At 35.5% G+C, this 21,708-nt stretch overlaps 1 protein-coding gene across 10 annotated transcripts in view; it reads right to left on the reverse strand.

Moving 5' to 3' along the window:
* Window positions 1-21,708, reverse strand: part of LOC132547026 (catenin delta-1-like) — a 67,686-nt gene that overhangs the window by 40,165 nt on the left and 5,813 nt on the right. For 5 of the 10 annotated variants that reach the window (XM_060210766.1, XM_060210765.1, XM_060210764.1 and 2 more), the window contains exon 1: window positions 201-1,253. In XM_060210766.1, coding sequence (XP_060066749.1) covers window positions 201-370 — 170 coding nt within the window. In that variant the 5' untranslated portion in view covers window positions 371-1,253. Of the gene's footprint in view, window positions 1-200; window positions 1,254-8,535; window positions 8,700-15,009; window positions 15,082-15,335; window positions 15,449-17,596; window positions 17,778-21,708 lie in introns of those variants that run through there. The other 5 variants (XM_060210771.1, XM_060210770.1, XM_060210769.1 and 2 more) reach the window with 3 other exon arrangements.

A 21,708-nucleotide genomic window follows, 5' to 3' on the forward strand; every position in this document is an offset into this window, starting at 1 on the left:
TTTTACTGAAAAAAACCAGTAGGTGAGAAACCTAAACTCAAGACAATAATTAAGTAATCAAAAGTCTCCTTCTCTCTACCAACAACTTCAACCAAAAATACAACTATTGCTGTGTCAAGCAGACATGATTTCAGGTGTAACACTAACAGAAGAGATGAAGGCGATGACTATGTGGTTATCAGTAACTACGGAGACTATACCTATGACAAGGTACTACCCCCATCCTGGGTACCCTACGTCGTCCACGCCAGGAGACAGATGTCTGCTTTGATAGCATGTCCCCATTGGTAGCAGGTACGTAGCGACATGGGACAGGTGCATGATTTGTTAGCATGTCCCTTTTGGCAGCAGGTAGGTTATGAAAGGACATATACCCTGTCTCAACCTCTCAACACTAGGCAAAGGACTTCCAGACGGACTTAAATCCCAGAATGGCTTTCATCGTAAAGATAAGTATTAACAGTGAATGTTCTAGTATGTCTGTCGTCGTTGTTTTAATATGGTAGGTGTCCCTGAGCGTCCGTCGTCATAGCCTGTGCTTATATTGCTATCACGACATTCCTCTGAAAAGCTCTCAAGTTGGGAATATGCTGTGGTCAATAGTCTGTGAGTCTTGCACTTTTCCTCTTGTAGTATTTCCAAAGCACTTAAGTGTTTATCACAAAAACATCTGACTATACCAGAACGGTAGAAAATGTTGACAAAGTGCTTTAAACCCATCCAGTGACATTCAAGGACATTCTATCATGTAGATCAGAATCCACATCATAAAGCTAGGCCAAATGGAATATTTTAACACAGGCATATAGTTCCCAAGCAAACATCAGCAACCAAAGGTTATGGTTACTGAGGAATTTGATACAGCAGTAATCCAGGTGAAAGTTACCACATCTGTTAAAACTCCTTCTGTTGCTGTTACAGCTCCTGGAAAACATTCCTGGAACAGGACCATGTTCAGAACCAGAAAGGTCAGAGGACCTGATAAGTGTATAGAGATGTTAGTCTGATCCTGTCCACATCAGAGGTGTGTAGGAGAAGTGAATACTATCTCTATAGTAACAGCTCTAATCCCTTGGGACGCCACAGTTACAGCAATCCCACTCATTTCACTCAGGGTTTTTTTCTCTCCCCCTGTTGCTTCAGATTTTTTTTTCTCCACCGCGTCCTCCTTCCACTTCATGATCACAGGACCATGTTTTTAACTCATCAGAGTCATCACTTCAGGTCTTGTGACCTCAAAAGACCCAGACCCTATTCTTAACACAAACAAACCATTCTATTCACCGTTAATTCATCAGAACTGCAATGGCTTAATCACACACATATGACTGTAATTTAGAGCATTTATTTCTTATTTATGTCTGGACGGGCTATAGAGCCCCGTATATCACTCTATAGTCACTACAACAATGCACATGTACTCCACGTGGTGCTGCGATGGTCATGTGACTGGTCCGTCCTGTAATCTGAATTCTGATGAGAACTGATTACATAACAACAGACAAGGAATGGGGAATTTATCTCCATAATCAGCATATATACAAGCCTAAATGACTATAAATGATAGTAACAAGCCCTGTTTCTCTGTGTTGGTTTCATTACTGGTTCACATTGGCTATCCAAAACACCCCAGATGTGTCAAGTACATGTATATTTAGCAAATTCTACTCAAACAACTTTTTTTAGACAAAATTAACTAACATATGGTACAAAATTTCAATGTTATCACTTTTTTACCAAACCTCCATGCTCCCAACCCCCTAATCTGTGAAAAAAAAAACCACCAAAAAACTCACTAGAACATCTCTTTCCCTCCATCATATGTAACCTTAGCAATGACCCAAACTTCAAATTAACTTAATGGCATCCAAAATCCAGACTCAACATGCTGATATTGGTTGGTACATTAAACAAAGTCTCTCCATTAGTGTCACCATCAAAAGCATTGGGACAGTTCTACAGCCATCTTATCAATGACGGTGGCTAATCATAACAGTTCCATACTTTAAACTTCCCAATTAAAATTCTTCTCTAACTTAGTTTACAGCTAGAAATACTATAATTTATACATAAATGTTGTAAAATTGGTTTAGAACCTCCACATCTATCTTACTCTCTAGTTCATCATGGAAGAATTGTTTGATTTAATTTTAATACTTGTTCAAACAGGAATATTTCATGTCTTACCGTAGTACAGGTTTTATATCCATAATGCATCTATGATAGATATACCTGTCAAAGGATGAGTATTTTCAATACCATCAATAAAATCTTGTGTGTTGTGAAAATTTCAATGATAATTTTACAAGAGATAAATTGACCATGTCACCTACACCAGTTTTGATTCACACAGCCAGTTCCTGAACCTCATTAAAACCCTCCATAGTCTACCATTCCAAAGACTCTACTAACTGTAATTATTTTGAACGTATAACTTTTTACAACCAATCAATATTTTTTGGTCGTGTAATTTCCCTGGCCTCAAACTTCATTACACATGGATAAAAGTGAAGGCCATGGCATATGAATCTGTCCAAATGTGTTGTCAGTTGTAGGTCAACGACTCGATAATCTTCAACTTATGATTGAGAATATTCAAATCTACTTGAAAATAAATCTTAATGCAGATTATTTGCTCAAAAAAAAAAAACAAAAAAAAATCCTATGAAGAAAATGTTCATGTTTGAAACAGAAAATCAAAAAGTTGAAGTTCAGCATACTTGTAAAATTGAAGTTAACCATTGTCAAGGTATTTCTGAACAGGTGATCAATCAGTCCTACCTACAAGTCTCTCCAACAAGTAAATTTCAGATATATAAATGGTTGGGTAAAAGGATGAGACAAAGCATGTGGCTCCTTTCATAACTTGTTTCCATGACAGGTACACTGCGACCTAATCAGTCGCCGCACTGAAAATCAATTACAGGCCAGCTAAATATTTCAGTCCTCTCTGTATAGAGCACAAACCCTAAATACTTGTGTTTCCACTTTAAGGTAACATACCTTAAACAGTTTAATTTTCTCTTTTTGTCAAACCCTGAATATTTCAATTTTCACTTTAAAGCTGTAATTTAATTTTCTATCCTGGTCAAAATTGTTCCTGCTAAAGTACTGTTTCTAGGATAAGATATTCCTGGTATGATTTGCTGTCCTTAATGGCACTTAAACTCAACGGTCCAAATCAGAAGTTCCAGAGCAGAGAATCTCTCACTTTCATTCAGGATAGAAACAAGATGTACTACAACAACCACAGGGGGCACTTCTGGTGTAAATGAAACCATACTTTCACCTGTCAAGGAAGACATCAACACAATCCTGCTACAATCTGAAGGCAGGAGGAAGAGCCCAAAAAGAGATTGAACAATTTTAAACTTACAGAGGAATGCTGATAATTGACACCCTATTAAGTCTGTATGCTTTTTTGGTGCATTTGGATAAAAGAATTCCTGTATAAAATTGATTTTGTTTGGTGTACAGGTAAAAAGATATATAATATATTGATCAATTGATCATAATATTAAAAGTACATTGGAAACAAGTGAAATGTGAAATACAGAACAGCAGATCGGTAGAAATTTTGGAGGGTGGTTAACCCAGTGCTTGTTCAGTCAGTTTTAGAAAATATTTACATTAGCAGAGTTTAACCACATTAGATGGCAAGCTGTCCCAGATGTCCACATCTCCACTGACATATTTTCTTAACAAACCTGTCAAAATCTTTTTGATGGAAAACAAGCAAACTTAAATGTGATTATTGGAACTTAAGGCGACCTTACATGTGTTGTGAGGTTCTCAATACTTGGTAGTAATCATCACACTAAAATAAGTCCTAATATGGCAGACTGGACAATTAATCATTGATGACCTGGCTGGGCTAAAGGATACCTACAATATATCTAAGACAGTTCTACGATCTGTCTGAGACACTGTCTTGTAGCACTTTTCTCCTCCTTATACATTATGTACACCTTGTGCTCTAACTCAATTTACAAATGTGAGTTCTGCTGAAAAGAGCTATCTACGGAGGCAGACCACAAAAAAAGGGGGGGGATGGGTTTGAACAACAATGAATGATCAAGGACCATTTAAGGTTGCTTGACTTGTAAAACTTGATCAATCTAAATGCAATCTCTTTTTTGTCATACTACAAATTTGATAATTATATATTACAGGTTATCCTATTTGTCTTTACTCTCAAATACTCCATATGAAATGTTTGTCAAAATTGTCTTTTGTGGCTTAATTTAACACCTGAAGCCAAGACATCAACATTTCAGGAAGAAAACTGAAGTGTATACCACAGAACTAATTCACTTATATCAAGTCTGATTTGCAGCATTTAATTTTTCTGGTTTGTCCACAGTCAGGAAAACAATAAAAGTTTCTACACAATGAACATTTAGGTTATAAAGTCTTGCCTACAACGTCATTTTGTTTAGACAGCAGACTGGGGTTTTGTCTATAGTAGAACTACCCAGTTGTTGTGTGTATAGGTAAACAGCTCCCAGGCTAAACACACCACAAATAGTTGGCCCAATTACCCGGTAAAAAATATATCACTTGTCAGCACTACAAGGGTACACAGTCCATTGTTGGTGGAATGGCAAAAATTCATCAGTCAGTAAGTATGGTTATCTTACCAAAACAGTCCTGAAAAACCTCGGTCATCACCTTTAATACTGATATCATGGTGAGACATACAGGTAATTAATAATGACAATCAAGGTCAGAAAAATTAAAAATAACAATGTTTATGTTCTAAGTAAGGGGTAATATTTATCATCAGAAACTTTAAGGTTAAAGTTGAGTATAAAGTTAACAGGCCATACAATTTTACTACCAACTTAATAGATTGGTAACAAACGTCAGTCATTATCAAACATTTTGTAACACTTTCCCACCACTTTAAGATAGACAAGAATCAAAGATACTACAAAGCATGAGGCAGTGAGGCAGACTTCAGTGATTTTCACAATTTTCAACGGTTGGCTTTAAACAGAAACGATCTCCTGTACATTATCTAACAAACACATGTGTGGAACAGATATGATCACTCATACCACAAGAGTTCTATACACAATATCATCTTTTGTGAATATAGTTAAAGGCAGATCTGATGACACATTTTTTCAACTCCATTCCTAAACATTTCTATAGTTAGTGGCGAGAAATTCCTTGTTTCATAACCATGTTCAAGGTAAATACTTCCTTTCATTTCCTTAATCCACGTTACACGTCAATAATTCACGAGTTTCCCATAAGATATAAGGACTGTTTTCACGGTTGATGAACATTAATTAGATTTTGCATCTATAATTATTCCAGGTATTGACAGACAGGTGAAATATTAATATTGCCCCATTATCCTAGCCATGCCTACCCATCTTGAACTCAGGAAGTAAGCACCATAGACATTGTAAAGACTTCCGTTAAAGCTATCCTTTAATATTTTCATAAGGTTAATATTTCTCAACTTTCTTAATTTTTTTCCTACAACATTATTTCATGAAGCAATGGTTTCATTTTCAGTAAACCCATTAGTATCCACAACTGTCCTATTTTAAAAACTTTCACAATTTGCCAGTGAACAGTTTATACAATTAAAGCTAACCTGCTACACATTGTAAAGCTATTGGCCCTTGTGCTCCACTGTGCACTGTCCATGTCTTACATGCAGAACAAGTTGGGGCAGAATTCCAACTTGTCACATCAGCAATAAATCAAACCTTTATAGGATTTTGCTTGCCAAATACATGTTTTATCAGAGCTCTTAAGAAAATGTACTTATTCAAATACAAAGAATCAATAATACACGTTTTAGGGGATGGAATAATATTTGTTATGTTGTAAAAGTTATCTTTTAAAACCATGGTACTTAACTGCACGACTGCTACAAAGGTTTTAGTTCCGTTTTTCATTTACAAATAGGCAGATAATTCACAAAACATTTATTTATGATTTTACTGTACTTGTAAAATGTGCACAAGATACTGTATTGACTATATATATATGCAATAGTGCTCTGTAAGGTAATTTGTGTAAATAAAGAAACTCCTTGCCCACATATGTTTGAGTCATGGTTGTAATTTTACTTCCACACCCTGCGATGAGACAATCAACTTACTTTTATAGGACCTATGTCACAATGTGACTCACGAACATCCAGTCAAATCATAGCTAAAAACATGTACTGACTAAAGGTTGTGTGTAAAAACAGTAATAAGGGAAAAAGACACAAAAAGCACTGGTGATTAATAAAGAAAGGATGGAATTTCAAATACCACGGGTAAATCATGTTCAGATAACCAGTTAATGGACAACTTGAATGATGATAAGTATTGTACACATGCTAAACACCATACACCATGGTGATAAGTATCACGCAGGTGAAAAAAGTGAATAAAAATATTGTGGATGTGAAAGTGATATGGTAATGCATTTTGTTTTGATAATTAAGGTCATTTCTGAAAACAAATGAAGCAATGAAACCTGTTAACCAACTCTAGCCATAAAACACACTTGACCTAATCCCATTTTAATAGTGCCAGATAATGGTCAACATTAAAATAGGTTCAACAAGTAACAAGAAAATTTTACAATTCATTAAGTAATTGACCTTTGAAGTGGAAGTGAAGGTTTAATTATAGTTTTCAAGGGATGCACAACATTAAGTTTAATCACAATTTCCTCGAAAGGTTTGGAAGATCAAGCCTGGATTGTAAAGGTAATTAAAGAAATATTATCAGAGGTAATACAGAGAAATATGCTAATGAAGTAGGAATCAGCTATGTGTCAATATTACATGATTATACCAACAACATCCTTTCCTGTTTGACAACTAATACTAAATCTCTGTAGTCAGAATGGCTGTCGATCATCTGTATGAAAACAGCAGGTCCCTAACAAAATTTGTTACACGATCACGCCAAATGTTTCCAAACTATCTAATAATTACATATCCCCTGTGGTGGTGCACAATGTGTCAGAAATAAAATAAACAGAAAAAGCTGAAATTACAGAATATCAATCATACTGTAAATGCTATACTGGAAAAAGTCCAACACATCATACTACGAGATTTGGATAAGAATTCCAAACATTACTTTCATAGGAATTTAATAATCACAACAATACATGGCGAGAATTACATCATTTTTTGTAGGGTTCACATTATAGAGGTGAGGGTCTGAACACGATATGCAGTAAAGATATTCTACACTAACCACAACGCATCCAGTCATCAGTGCATTATATGTAATGGGATAAAATGACCAAGTAATGAGTACAGAATTACATATGATGGAAAGCTAAATTACTGGTGTATAGACAGATATGTCTCTGACAGCAGACATAATACAACCACAGTTCTGCTAGACAGTGAAATGTCCTATTAGTTCAGGACAATTTTGTTAAACATAATGATATACCACTAGGACCACCAGGGTCTGTTTTTATTAGAATCACATCATATACATTTAATCTTTTAATAGTCCAGATATTGTATAAGATATCTCTATTTATCATTTTCCTGTTTTACAGGTTACAGACATGAGACTTAATAAGAAGCTGAAATTCTACAGCTATATATAATCCTTAATCATAATGGTGAACTTGTTTTAAGTTTAAAGGAAATGTAGGTAGATTCTGGAAAGTTTTAACATTGCCACTTCTCCTTCAACCTTCCTTTTAAACCCCATTAGAGATAGCACATTAAAATGGATTGTACAAGCACAAGACAAATGTCATCTATAAGGCAATGATAACAGGCTGTATACATATATGAATGATGCACAATGGGACAAGCAGGTAAGTTTACTAATGTATATACACCTGGATGAACGCACAATTATCAGATGGGATGTCTAGTAGTCCAGCTGTGAACATGCATTTTACAGAACTTTTTTCATATGCTCAACTTCAACTTTGCATAGATATTAAGTTTCTCTCAATATTTATACTAGATATTACATGTTCAATAAACTATTTTAAATAAATCACAGAATCACAAGTAAATTGAAAAATTGTGAATATTTTACTGTGGTTTTAAAGTCACAAAATTATTCTAATAGACCAATTGAATGTTTTACATCTAAATAAATCTTGTTTTAATTTTTCTCTTAGTCCCTTTAAAGTTTTTTTCCCCTGAAAATATTACCACTTTACTACTTGAACAGAAAATGATCTTTAACGGGCTGAAGATTCTGCTTAGATAATACTTTGTTCAGAATAATTCTAATTCAGAATTCACATTGCTGGTATAGTATGTTAGGTTTGATAATAATATAGATGACAAGAAAAAGCCCATGTAGAAGGTACTGGTTATATCACAAAGGGACATAACTCCACAAGACAAGTAACCAAGGTTCTCAGGGTCACAGTTGCAATAGTATGAGGGAGACCAAACTACTTGGGGAAATATTAGATGGTCATTATGCTGTATATGTTTTGGAAGGAATCTGGTCCTCCTTGGATATTTGACCTCTGACTAAATTGACACAACATCCAGAGTACTACAGGTCCTAAGCAGATACTCACAAGCAAGAGTCCAGGAGATGGGAGCTCATTTTAGTGTCTCCCAAACTTGTATCATTCAACTGGGACTCGGCCAGGGGTTGGGGGCCAGGCGATCGCCATAGATACGAGTCGTCAGCACTAGTGATACTATTCATACTATTGGCCTGACTGCCGTACCTATACTGCTGGAACAGGAAAACAAAAAACGACATGCACACAAAATGATCAAAACGCAACACAAATGGACAATGAAGGATAAAAGCCAGTATGTGAAAATTTGCCAAATAAAACAATGGGAATGTCAAGGTTATTTAACATGAAAGATGAATTAGAAGTTGTTTGGAATTCGACAATGTCATACAAAAGCTTGATGTGTAGCAGGATGAAAGCTGTATCAAACCAGAACCATGATGAGTTACAAACAATCACCTGCACTTTGATCTGGTCATCAAAATGAATCATTCTTATGAAATTGTCAAGCATGCAATGGATAAATGGATAAATGAACAGTCTTTAAAAATAACCATGCTTTCTACTTTCTATTCTAAAACAACAAAACAGCCATGCAAAGGGAAATTCTATATACTATACATGCCATCACACATCTTACAACATTGTCGGGTGGCGCAGCGGTAACGCCCTTGCCTTTCACCTAGCCGACTGGGGTTCAATTCCCGGATAGGACGTGAAAAGGTAAGGGGTCACCTGCCCGAACACATGGGTTTTCCCCGAGTACTCCTGTTTCCTCCCACAATAAGACCCCTTGCGTGCTTACATCCCGGCCAACAAGAGTGATTAGTATAAGCTGACATAACTTGTTTCGCAATTGTAAAGTTCATGTTTTCTTACAGCATCTAGTTTGATTTTGGAATGTTTTTTCTCAAACCATCTTATTTCAATATCTTATACATGTATCTTAATTATCCATTGCCTGTCAGAGCTTTTTTTTTTTAAACTTAAGTCAAATTCAGATAATAATGATAAATGCAAAAAAAGATTTTTCAGTTATTTCTAATTTTTCACCTTTCTGCTTTTTTATCAGCTAACCAAGTCAAGATTAAATCAAAATGGTAAACTTGTAAATGAGCGTAAAAGTCTTATATTTTTGTATTTATATTGATCATGAATCATTTGAAATTTTTTTGTATCCACGTAAGCTTAAAAACAAAATCAGTTGGGAAATTTTAACTTGTATTATGCAAATGGGACCAGGAAACATAAAATAATCCTTGATTTCCACATAAAATTGTTGATAGATCATGGTGAGATCTCTGTGATTCTTACTTACAAAGTGAAGTTGCGAGTGTGAGAAATAACGGATAAATCTGGATTACGTACAACAAGAATTTCAATTTCAACATGTGACCTTTATAATTTTTAGATTTCTGTCACAGCAACAGAACAATGGATGAAGTAGTTGGTGTAGAAGCGCAGATGATGACTTAAAAAATATGTAGGAAGTACAGGATAGGGATAAAGATGTATCAGAAAACTTTAAGAGGATATGAAGATCAGATGAAGGAATGATGGGAGATGAGGGAGAAAGAATTCTGACATCCAGTCTATCGGTGATACAATTATCACTGAGGTTAAACAGAAGGTCTAGCTCAATTATCACTCTAAACTAATTCCTGCTCAGACTGAGTGGAACAGAATATTCCACACTTTACAACAGCTGTTTAACAAAACACAACAATGTGCAGTTATGTATTGATGTTAGGATAACAGATGGAGGTGGTTAGTGGTGGGAACCTGGCTGTAACAGGGTGGATAGGAGGTCGTCATTTAGCAACTCATTAGTTACACATTCCATTCAAACACCCAGAAAATTACCCTAGAGCTCAAATATTCAACCCAAGTCTTTTACACTGATTACCAGGAAGATTTAAAAGGTGCTATGCCCAGATTTAATGTGTAACATGCATGTGTTTCGAGTCCGTGATGTAAAATCTGCCTCACTGATACAAAGGTGTCAATAAATGATTTTCTGGTGGGAAGATTCTGATATCATCTAAGCTGTTACATACAACCATGGGAATGACGTTTACAAAGAACTGTTAATGACTTTCTCGCCTGTTTCTGCTTCATATACATCACATCTTTAAACCTTTAACTTTGATTTAAAACATTTTTATTAATCACAAGAATTAATAGTTTCAGCAGATTTTCATGACTTCTTTTCCGTTGCTCAATGAGTTTGGAATTACCAGCAGTAATGGTTCACATACAAACTTTTCTTCCAGGAATGCTTCGCTTATGTAATGTACAATCCATCTTTTACATGCCACAGCTATGTATTGGTTCTCAGAGGGTTTTTGATGGAGAAACAGCCTGTGACCTAGTAAGAAGCATTCTTTGTCACAACCAGTTTACTCTGAATCAAATTAGTGTTGGAAGAAGCAATTATAGTAACCCAAACTATGAGACTTTTTACATAATCATCTTTGTTTGGTGGAGCATATCCTTAAATTATCCTTAAATTTAATTGGTGACGTTTTTTGAATTTGTTGGCCTATTAACCTTCTAACAATCTTCCAATTCCAATATTTGAGCGTTATTAAACCCGCACCAGGTCAATAGAATTAGTCTCTAATGTTATAATTATCTAAAATGAGCAAGAAAAACATCTGTGGAAAACATTTCATGACCTTGACTAAGTATTTCACAACTTGGATAATTTGATATCTAACCTGATATCAGTTTTGTAAATTCAAGCTTTGGAAGTTTACCCGCTTTATTTTTTCTACGTTTGATGTTATCATACATGTCATCAACAAAATGTTGTGACTCAAAATGATGTTGGTGTGTATTATCTTGACAGAAGTAGGTTAAATCAACAGACCTACAAGTCAACATTTAAATCTCCTGTGATATACCTGAAATTTATCTATCCTATCAGTAATCATTTATTTAAGGAAAGATAACCCACAGGAAACCCAGCACACCTTGAATAACTCTATTACACATAGGCTGTCTTCTGAAATTTCATACCACACATTTCTGAAAATCGTTTCTTTTAAATGAACATAATGATGATTGTAACCTGGCCTAGTATCAGGATGTCAGTGACTCACAGGTGGATGCCACAACACTAACGATTATTTCTTGTAAATTGACACAAGTGACACCATTATTTGGACTGTCATTTATCATTTCATAGATTCAAGAACAGTCTTAACATTAAATTTATCAAATAATCAATGATGTAGAAAGAAACCCAAACCCAAAGGTTTTTAAATCTTCAAGTGAAATGAGTTTTTCTCCAATGAGTTTTGCTATCACATTCAGTTCAACCTGCTGGCAGAGACCTCATCACAACCGGGGACTGATTACTTCCTACTTTAGACTTGTACATGAGTAACCTTACTTGGGCTAATTCTTATCTACTGACCAATCCATCAAATTTGATAACTTACTACATAAACTGGTCATACAGTTAAGTTATTGTATCTGCAATAGTCATCACTGCCTTTGTACTCATATTTATACACCTGTAAACCAGTACTAAGACATCACACTTCCGGAGTGTAATCTAAGGTACAATTATGCTATTACATAAAAGCCACCAGGATGTATATTTATTACACCTCACCTGACACTCTAATGTGCTAACAGTAGTATTATACTGCAGGTGAAGATGTCTTACATATACCATTACTGAAATTTTGATAAATTCTTAAACAGAATTTCACACGTCTGAACTAAGAGTGTATAATAAGGACACAGCTTGGATATGAATACATCTAAATGGTCACAGAGGTCATTCCCAGCAGAAACAATATCATCAATTCCATGATGTCCTATAGATGGTGTTGTACATGCTTTATGATGTGACACTAACTTTATCTCTACTGAACATGCTAATGGACATGTGAGATACAATATTAGCACAGCATTCAGTTGACTATTGAACACATTCACATGCACAAGCTGAAAAAAGAATCACATTCTCAAATGAAAACTAACACTATAGATAGCAGGCAACAGACAAAACCATTATGGCTTGGTCGATGCTGATGTTGATGACCCAAACAGTGGAAACAGACATATAGATATTTCCACAAATACAATTATAATCAGAATGTTGTAAGGTGATTTTCCCACGCTACAGTAAACAGAAATAGGAAGCTCTGCCAAGCTCTTACACAACTTTTGTTACACTGTATGGAATGCCAGTCTCAATGTTTATCTGGTTGATTAGAATACAGGGGATATGTGTCACACTGAAACACCGATACGTTTGGTACACAAACAAATCTTAAAGTACAGCCTCTCTTATAATTAGAGTGGAACCTGTTAAAAAAAGTTACATAACATCCTGAAATGTTAACACTTACAACATGTGATAGTTCACAAGCACCTTGTATTGTAATTCTCCCAAGTCCAGTGATTGGTCAGAAGGAACTGATTATTAGGACAGTGTCTTAATTGTAGGTAGGGAACAGATTGTGCTACCTTGTCAGTGTAGGTGTGAAATCAGAGGCCTGCAGTGTTGATGACCAATAATTACCTGTAATTAACCTCCTAATATGGCAGTGTGTTAAGGATGCTAATGATGGAATAAGACTCCAGATATGAGCTTATGGCTGATAATATCAAAATTTTCTGATTTTAAATGTCAGAGATGTTTACAAAAATTCTCTAATATGCATTCTAAGTTTTATCTTCTTTAAAGCAAATGGGAGTCAATATGTGGTATGCAATAAGAAAGCCCAGCAAGTAAAACACATGATTTCTGATCCAAGTCTAGTCTATATACAAGACAATGAATTAACTTTTCTACCTTAATGTAGTTGTATCACAGTATACTAACAAGTATGGGCTTACTTTAGGATAAACATACTAACAATGATAAATACTTGTATGTCTACAGTCAAGTACAATCACCAGGACTAAAGTACTCTGGTGGTGTTATGTAATAATGTAAAATGGTCAGTATCTCGTTATACAAGGTAAGTAGGTAGATCAGGATTTACTTACCATGGTATACAGTAAATTGTAGTAATGATAGCTACTACTCTGTTCCTATCACTCTAAACAACTTATATACTTTTATATCTTCTCCATCAAATGTCAAGTGTCATATGACTTGATTTTTAAGCTATAAGCTGGGAACTTAATATTCCTTTTTGTAGCAATTTGTTAACTGACCCTTTACTGGCAATTTGTCAGACATTTCTGATGTCTTATTGTTAAATGAATGAAGATAATAGCCACTAATACTGTTTTCTCTTTGGTACGTTTTAATATAAAAAACAACTTTATCAAAGTGAATAACTGATATCATTGTAATCTAAGTAGAACCATCCGATTCTATTTTTGGACTGATCAGATTACAGTGTCTTTGAAAAGGCTCTGGGTAAGACTGGAGAGATAAGTAAGGTTTTGAAGTGATTTTGGAATGGTGAGGTTTTGAAATGGCAAGGTTCTGGATTAGACAAGTTCTGAATCTTTCTGGACTATCAGATAACAGAAATTATGTTCTGGATACAGTAGTAGTTTTAGACTTTGTGTATAGATCTGAAGTGACACCGAGTGATATGTGTGTTTGGGTTTTACCACTGACTCAAAGGTGTCTGGGGGTGTATTTATGTACCATCATACTTTACACCTGTAGATATCCGGCTATACATACACAGAACATAACATCACCTAATCCCTCACACAAGTACACCAGCCTTTGTCTGGTCCACAAACCTTTTATACCTGTACACTAATGTTCTGCCAGTGTCTGTTTTCCTTGTCTTCAAAGATTTATAACCACTTTGTTTTCTAATACTTCATTTTTTTTTAAACAAAACATTGTTTCAGCTTATCCTTGCCTGATTTTCTATCACTAACATAATTCTGTATTTATTTCACTGGAATATTGCCATGATATGATTGTGTGGAAAATATTGTTTTAAATACAAGCCATGCTACCTATAATATGATGCCTATAAGAACTCGGTAATAACCCTCTCAGTTTTTTTCCACAAATAAAACATTACAACATGCACTTGTGTTAAATCTTATTTTTGTTATAAGGTATATTTTGTTGTCCTTTGTGAAATATCACCATCCTATTTTGTAATCTTTACAGGTGTGTACTGTACCAATTTACCCTTACTCTAAAGTACACTTAGGGCCAACACTTATAAAAGGTCCCTGTTGAATCTGAGATAGATTTCATGTGATAATTTCCTGAATGTGAATTGTGAACAATTTCCTGTACATAAGATGATTATTTCCTGTATATAAGATTATTACAGCTATGATTCCCTAGTGAATCCTGTTGGTTTGAGTAATATGCTACTGTTCAAGCTCCAGTCACCTGTCTCACATTTTTACTTTGGTTTTACTATCTATAACCATTTCAGGTGTCAGTTCAGGTATGGTCCATCTGATACTTAGAGTGTGTGCTATTGATTGCCTGATCATTGTCCAGTACTGGGCCCATCTAAAAACTGACCTTACATGATAGTAGGACACATCTGTAGTCCTTTGTTGACTTACCTGGTCGTGCTGTCGTGCCAAAATCTCTCGTTCCTCTTCTAACTTTTTTGTTAATCTTTCAAACTGGGCTTCCTTTTGAATGAATAAAAAAAAACCACACTACATCATTATGAAAGTACATCCATATTAGAATCACACAAAATTTCCTGTAAATTAAATAATCCAAGGCATCAATTCTGAGATCTCACACACACACACAGACCACTATATGGACAGGTAAAAACTACAGGTAAATGACTAACACACACATACAGGTGAGATAGACAGCGGATATATCTAATGATGGTATGTAAGGTGGGAGTGCAATTCATTCATTACACACATACCAGGCTTAAGGGAATGTCTATACTCAACTTCCATTATCATTGTTTATATCCTGGCAAATATGTTGATTGAAAATAAACTTTGATACACAAAAGTCATGTGGATTGGTAGCAAGGTATACTGAATATACACTTTAGTTCAGTCATCCAGAACATTTTGTATAGAACTGGTTTAACAAGACTTCAACAAAATCCCTGAAAACAACACTGTGACCCTGTGTTTGTCCAACCGTGGATCATACGTTCATGTTTTTGTGACAGTCATAATAATAATCTACCATCAGGTAGACTATTCCTAATACACTACGGATTATAAACTGTAGACAGCCTTGGAATGCGCTTCAATACTGGCAAGTGATGTGTACAACATTATTCTAGCATTGTCATAACTAAACCTGCATTCACTCAAGGCTATTTCCCTAGTATACATGCACTTCCAGAGGATGCTCTGCACAAATTTCAAACACACACATCGTTACAAATAAACACACAAAAGGTCTATTTCTTTCACAATTTATACAAATTAATTTCTAGTATCAATAATTATAAAACTGTGAAAAGTTTATAAAATAAATGTTCGTGAAAGGCTTAATTCTCAAGTCTCATATTTTATCTGTTTTAAAGGTTGGGATGTCCAGGATATCAGCAGATCGAGTTTAAAAAACTTTAAAACCATCAAAGCAACAGGCATAATGAAATACTACTGGTTAAGTTGGTCTCATATTATTGATCTTTAGTGAACAGAAAGACCATTACGACATTCCTCAGGAATTACCCCATTCACAACAACCCACATAAATTCCAGTAGACAGGATAAGATATTGTAGGCCTGTGGCCAGACCTTTAGTAACATACAGCAGCTTAACACCTGTATGGAACACTACTATCAAGTTTTGTTAGCAGAAACTTTTTTTTTTAATATCTTCGTTTTGGTTTCTGAAAATTTTCACAACTAAGGAATAAACTTTAGATTTATGGTCAATATCACGAAAATTTACAAAACTTGTGTGTATGTATAGACTCACCATGCCAGCTTACAGACACACTTTGAAGCAGCGACACACATTGAAGCAGCAGTAATGTATTCTAGTCCTTTGACATTATAGTATTTAAATCTTCAAATCAGAGTTATTACGAAATTTAAATTGAAACATCCTCTAAACATAGAAATCAGTATTATCTTATTTAGAATTGAAACTTTAATCAAGTCATGCCAAACCTATTGAAACTAGTCAGTATACAACAGCATAACTTAGTCCCTGCACCCAAATTGGATCAATAGAGCTGAGGTATATTGTTCACAGAACAGAAATTTATATGCCATTAAATAACTGAATTTGACGTACCTTTCTCAGTCCAAATTACTAGTGAGCAGTAATACCAATACCTTATCTATCTAAGTTTTATAATTACTGTCAAACTTACACCACCATTATGTATACCTCAAAGAATTTCAAACTTGTACCACCATTATGTATACCTCAAAGAATTTCAAACTTGTACCACCATTATGTATAAGAATTTTCAGTCTTTCTTTTGACAACTAGACCCTGCTCTGCAATGAAAATAATGTAAAATTTATGTGTATGTATAGCTGAGTTTAATGGAGCTCCATACTGGACAGTATTTTCCTTTGTTAGCTTCATTAAGTATCAAAATCTTCTGACACGACATTGTACATAGCTGGACTTGTATTTAATAAAAGTCATGAAACAACTTTGGTATTCAATCATGTTTTTCTCAGGATACTTTTAAACTTTGTAAAATTAATACCTAATTCCTTCAATAAAGGACTTATAAATTAGTTTAATGAAATAGTCAAAAGATCAGGGTTAAAAAACAGCTTGAAGGTGGATTAAATGTTTGTGAATTAAACTAAGAAAATAATTCCACTTATTCCATAGAAAATGGAATCCCTGGTAATATGACTTGTCCAGCCAAGCAAGGAAACCTTGCACATTACAATGTAAATTTATTTACACTTCTACTTCCAGTATACTTGTTCGTGTTTCACCTTACTCGTCCTTCAAGTAATATCTGATCTGAAATATCTCCCTGATAACAAGATTGAGGTGAGACAAGTATCTAGGTACATTGTAAACAAGTAGGCCCAACCACTTGCCATAATGTCCCACTACACAACTCATAATCAGACATCATACTCACTAATGTCATATATATTGAAGTATACTACGTGTACTGTGCAGTATACGTGTGTGTAGGGGCGTGGCTGGTCATGAATGAGTGATTGCAGGTATGCGTACCTGTGCCTTGACTGTCTTCAGAATGCTGGCCGCAGATTCGTTACCATTGTAAGACTGGTTAGCAGAAGAGCGGTATGGGGATTGTTGTATTATGTAGCTGTCCTGGTCAGAATGACCTGAAGGCATCTCTGGTCCATCAATGGTCAATCACCAACAGTTTCTGGTCACTTCCTACTGTCACCTGTAATAGATAAGGATACCTGTGTCATTTACACCTGTTAATCACCACCTGGACAACCCCACCTATACATCAACACTGTCCATCTCGGAGTGGGCAGAAGCTAAGTGAGACAGTGATAAGTCTGTATAAAACAAATCATATCTTTTGTCTACATTGAAGTGGAACAATGACTTCAATTACTTTACACTACAAGTAATTTTTAGAGCCTTAAATTACGATAGCAAAAATTTTTTTTAAAAGGCTTTTATAAGAACATCCACCTTCTAATTATCAAACTTGAAAAGTCTTTAACTAGACCATATCAATAGAAAAAGTACAATACCATGTACACAATTTTCCAACAGATGTTAAATTAATTTCATCACAGATTAATTTTACAGACCAAATTTGAATTCTTTATCACATGGGCAGCATATGCTGACCAATACTAAAGTTTTTTTAAATCTGGGTATGACATACATTGAATATTGATTTAAATCACAATGACAGTTTCAGTTCTATACACCCAACAACCTTTCCTGTATGATAGGCAATTATTATTGATTATAGATTATAGGAACACCAGAGTTCCTAACCAATATAATTCACAGGTTTAACATGCACCAGTCACATCAGTGAGCACCATCAATAGGGCCTAAAAGCATCAGACTTAATGGAGATTTAAGTACTGTTAGTTTGATGCGACATATAAACATACTTTCTACAAAATATATGCTAATCCATTTATCTAACATATCAGTCAAGAATTCTTTTGAATGAAGACTTGACTCTAATTTCCTGGCTCTGTTATAACAAAATTCAGAACATCAAATTATAATTACTTAACCTTTGGTACAATATCTAAAACCTATCAAAGATTTTTGATTTTGTTTTAGTATATATTCAAAATGAATTTTTGATTTCTGAAAACCCCACAATATCTTTTCAAGCTTTTCCTGGTCTTTATCAGCTTACCCAATACAACCACTATACCTGGTTATTATCAATAGACCACCTGATGTTTGCTGTGATTGAACTGTCTCAAGTTGTAAGGATGACATATCAATACTTCTCTACCCTACATCAGGTACATTAATATTTCATACCGTGAAAAACTAGAGTTAATCTGTTTATGATGTTTCATTGATCCATTTATGATCAATAGCGAGCAGTTGGTCAAGATGTCAACACCCATTGTCTCCATGCATTTGGTCATCAATACAAGTCTGATGAGTCAGGAGATACTAGGTGTGCTCGGTCATAAAAAGCTTTATATGGTCAACTGACCACGCATTTCTTTGACCATTGTACATTGGTTTTATCAGTCACTGATCATGCATGTATGCAGTGAATGTTACTCTGAGTGACACTGGACACTTGCAAGAGTACTGACAAGCTGAACCTTTGACGTGTGCCTGGTCATGCTGTGACAACGGGCAGATATACTAGAGAATCAGGTGTGAATTGACAAAAAACACTAGACAGCAAGGCATAGAACTGTGACACTGGACAACGTCAGGTCTATAGATCTGTGACAGTGGCAACTGTCAGGTCTATAGAACTGTGACACTGGACAGTCAGGTCTATAGATCTGTAACAATGGACACAGTTAGGTCTATAGATCTGTGACACTGGACACAGTCAGGTCTATAGATCTGTGACACTGGACACAGTTAGGTCTATAGATCTGTGACACTGGACACAGTCAGGTCTATAGATCTGTGACACTGGACACAGTCAGGTCTATAGATCTGTGACACTGGACACAGTCAGGTCTATAGATCTGTAACACTGAACAGTTGGGTCTATAGATCTGTGACACTGGACGCAGTCAGGTCTATAGATCTGTAACACTGGACAGTCAGGTCTATAGATCTGTAACACTGGACACAGTCAGGTCTATAGATCTGTGACACTGGACAGTCAGGTCTATAAATCTTTGACACTGGACACAGTCAGGTCTATAGATCTGTAACACTGGACAGTCAGGTCTATTGATCTGTGACACTGGACACAGTCAGGTCTATAGATCTGTGACACTGGACACAGTCAGGTCTATAGATCTGTGACACTGGACACAGTCAGGTCTATAGATCTGTAACACTGGACAGTCAGGTCTATAGATCTGTGACACTGGACACAGTCAGGTCTATAGATCTGTAACACTGGACAGTCAGGTCTATAGATCTGTGACACTAGACACAGTCAGGTCTATAGATCTGTAACACTGGACAGTCAGGTCTATAGATCTGTGACACTGGACACAGTCAGGTCTATAGATCTGTGACACTGGACACAGTCAGGTCTATAGATCTGTGACAGTGGCAACTGTCAGGTCTATAGATCTGTGACAGTGGCAACTGTCAGGTCTATAGAACTGTGACACTGGACAGTCAGGTCTATAGATCTGTAACACTGGACAGTCAGGTCTATAGATCTGTGACAGTGGCAGCTGTCAGGTCTATAGATCTGTGACAGTGGCAACTGTCAGGTCTATAGATCTGTGACACTGGCCAGTCTGGTCTATAGATCTGTGACACTGGACACAGTCAGGTCTATAGATCTGTGACACTGGACACAGTTAGGTCTATAGATCTGTGACACTGGACAATCAGGTCTATAAATCTATGACACGTGACACAGTCTGGTCTATAGATCTGTGACACTGGACACAGTCAGGTCTAAATCTGTAACACTGAACAGTTGGGTCTATACATGTGATAGAATGGCAATGTCAGGCCTTGATAACAGACATTTAGACACATGTTAATTTCTAAGCCTTTTCTTCTCCAATTCCTGTTGACTAAGACACAAAATTCATGATCGAATCTTACTGCCTCAGCCTGCAGCATGATTGTGCATCTGTACAAGTGCTTGCAGAATCCTAAAGCTTGATCACTAGATATCAGTTAAATTCTCCAATGTCTAAGATATGGAGTTACATTCCAAAATGTGTTAACATTGGGTCAAATTCCTGCACGATGATATTATCTGTGAAGATTTCAAGGTCTTGTGACTTGTACATCTAATTATAGTAACTAAAACATTACATTCTCTTGTGATTCAGATGTATATGAAATGAAATCGACACGATACAACTCAGTTCACATAATATTTTCTATCAATTTACGAAGATCATCGCATCATGATGTACCTCACCCTACCCATTTCAAACATACCGTCAAAATGGCCTGATGGCTGCAGTCATAGTGAGAATAAACGTGAAATTACTACTCAGACCTATGTTAGGATATATTAAGTACTGACACCTGAATAATTACAAAAATACTACAGACAATTTGACTCCTGAAACAAATGCACCAATATACATCATAAACCATGTGTAAGTCATTTGGTCATATTACGTATTATAAGATGAGATCTCCTGACCTTAACTGAAATTTCATACAGGATAGACAGACCTGGGCATATGATGAAAGTGGGATCCGCTTTAAAAGCTAACAATGAAAGTGTTCAAAAAACACCAGAAAAATATCAGCAAAACTTCATAAACAGTTTATTTAAGCAAAGGCTGTGCTTGAATGATGATAATGGAACTTGATTGAGCCACATCAAACACAGTCAAATATTAAACAGTACTTTGTGGGTTGATGGAGACTTGTGGCTACATAATTCTGACATGAAACTTCAGGTTTCACAATGACTACCTGGTGACTTTGCAAAAACCTTTGTAAAGCACATGACTTGTATGTGAAATGTGACAGGTGCAAAATACAGCTCTTTCTCTGAGTATTTTCAAAATGGATTTACTGGACATGTTTATGTAGGAAATTCATTTTGAACCATTTACAAGTCTATTCTATTCTTATATTATCTCTTTGTAAGCATTTTAAAATGCATTTCTGTAAAATTATATATTTTAGGGTGTTCAATTTTCATGGTTTATCAAAAAATGATTATTACATGGAAACTTGACACGGTGGATAAACAA

This window comes from Ylistrum balloti, unplaced genomic scaffold, assembly GCF_031769215.1.
Source record: "Ylistrum balloti isolate Yb309-2 unplaced genomic scaffold, AGI_CSIRO_Ybal_v1 Utg369928, whole genome shotgun sequence".
Classification (NCBI taxonomy): domain Eukaryota; kingdom Metazoa; phylum Mollusca; class Bivalvia; order Pectinida; family Pectinidae; genus Ylistrum; species Ylistrum balloti.